The 1,230-nt window shown below is 59.5% G+C and overlaps 1 protein-coding gene across 1 annotated transcript in view; it reads right to left on the bottom strand.

Annotated features, from left to right (window-relative positions):
- Window positions 1-1,066: 1,066 nt before the first annotated feature.
- LSM1 (LSM1, U6 small nuclear RNA associated) overlaps window positions 1,067-1,230 on the bottom strand; it is a 1,028-nt gene continuing 864 nt past the window's right edge. Inside the window, exon 3 of the mRNA XM_010020847.1 lies at window positions 1,067-1,230. Within this exon, the coding sequence (XP_010019149.1) occupies window positions 1,067-1,230 (164 nt within the window).

Genomic DNA, 1,230 nt, shown 5'->3' with positions numbered 1-1,230 from the left:
TCAACTCTGTGATGGGGACCTCAAAGTAAAGGAATATGCACAATCCTTGTGTGTCCCAGCACAGGCCTTGGCGAAGGTGGCTCCAATCCTGCCCATGCGGTCACGGAGGGAAGCAGGGACCCAGCCCTCATCCTGGGGACAGGACCCTTCTCACCCCAAAATCAGCCGCGTCCTCGCAGGGGATTGGGGTCCCCCACAGCTCCAACCCCCCTTTTCTTCTACTGTTGTTAAAGCACAAATGGCTTTTCCTTGTTTTGCCTTTTCTCCGCCTGAACTCACCGTGTCCCACCCGGGCAAAGCCCACCCACCACCAGGAGGGAGCTGTGGGGCAGGGGGGAGCCCAGCCCCGGCTATGGGGGCTTCACTGAGTGTACTCAGTGCGAGCTGGGCTCATCCTGCCAAACCCGAGGTGCTTGGGAAGAGAAGAACCTCCTCATGGGGAGCCCTCAGCACAGGGAATGAGCTGACAGAGGCTGCACAGGGAGAACCCTCCACTCACCACCGAGGTTTGCTCTTTCCTGCCCAAAGCCAATCCCAATCCAGCCTCTCCCGCTGGCTCCAAACGGGATGGGGACAAGCTCCACACAAAGGACTCTCCGACCTGCTGCAGCCCCTCCAGAGCACTGAGGTGAGGAGGTGCCCCAGGAGCAGCAGCTCTTCATTAGCAGTAATTAGGTGATTAGTGGGCTCAGCTGTGGGGGTACCAGATCCCACTCCCTGTTCCAGGGGAGCTGGGATGCGGGTGGAGGGGAACACAGGCAGACCCATTGCTGTGGAGACTGAGGATTTATTTACAGGTCAAGGGAAAAACTCTCACCCAGAGTCATGTGAGGAGGAAAAAAAGCAAAACCAACCCAAAAGGACCCAAGTGGTTTTCCTCTGAACACAAAGACGTGCGCTCCCCGGTGCCCGGGGCAGGCGGCTGCCTTCCCTCCTCCTCCTTCTCCGCAAGGAGAGGAGCCAAAGGCATCATTTCCTTCTCTTTACAGTTATCTGTGCCACAGAAAGCCCCGTGTGGGAGCACGGAGAGCGCCGCAGCTCCCGGGGCTCCCGTCGGGATGAGGGGTCAGTACTCATCCAGGGTGTCTGCCCGTGGGACGCAGAGGCCCCGCTCCTTCAGCGCCTGCACCTTCAGCTTCTCCGACTCCTGCTTGGCCTGCTGCTCCACGCGCTGCTCCTCCAGGATCTCCTCGATGGAGACCTGCTGCCGAGGGGGTTCGCCTTCCTTTT

Source organism: Nestor notabilis, unplaced genomic scaffold, assembly GCF_000696875.1.
Source record: "Nestor notabilis isolate BGI_N333 unplaced genomic scaffold, ASM69687v1 scaffold4098, whole genome shotgun sequence".
NCBI lineage: Eukaryota > Metazoa > Chordata > Aves > Psittaciformes > Psittacidae > Nestor > Nestor notabilis.
This window is presented reverse-complemented; position numbering and strand designations above follow the sequence as displayed.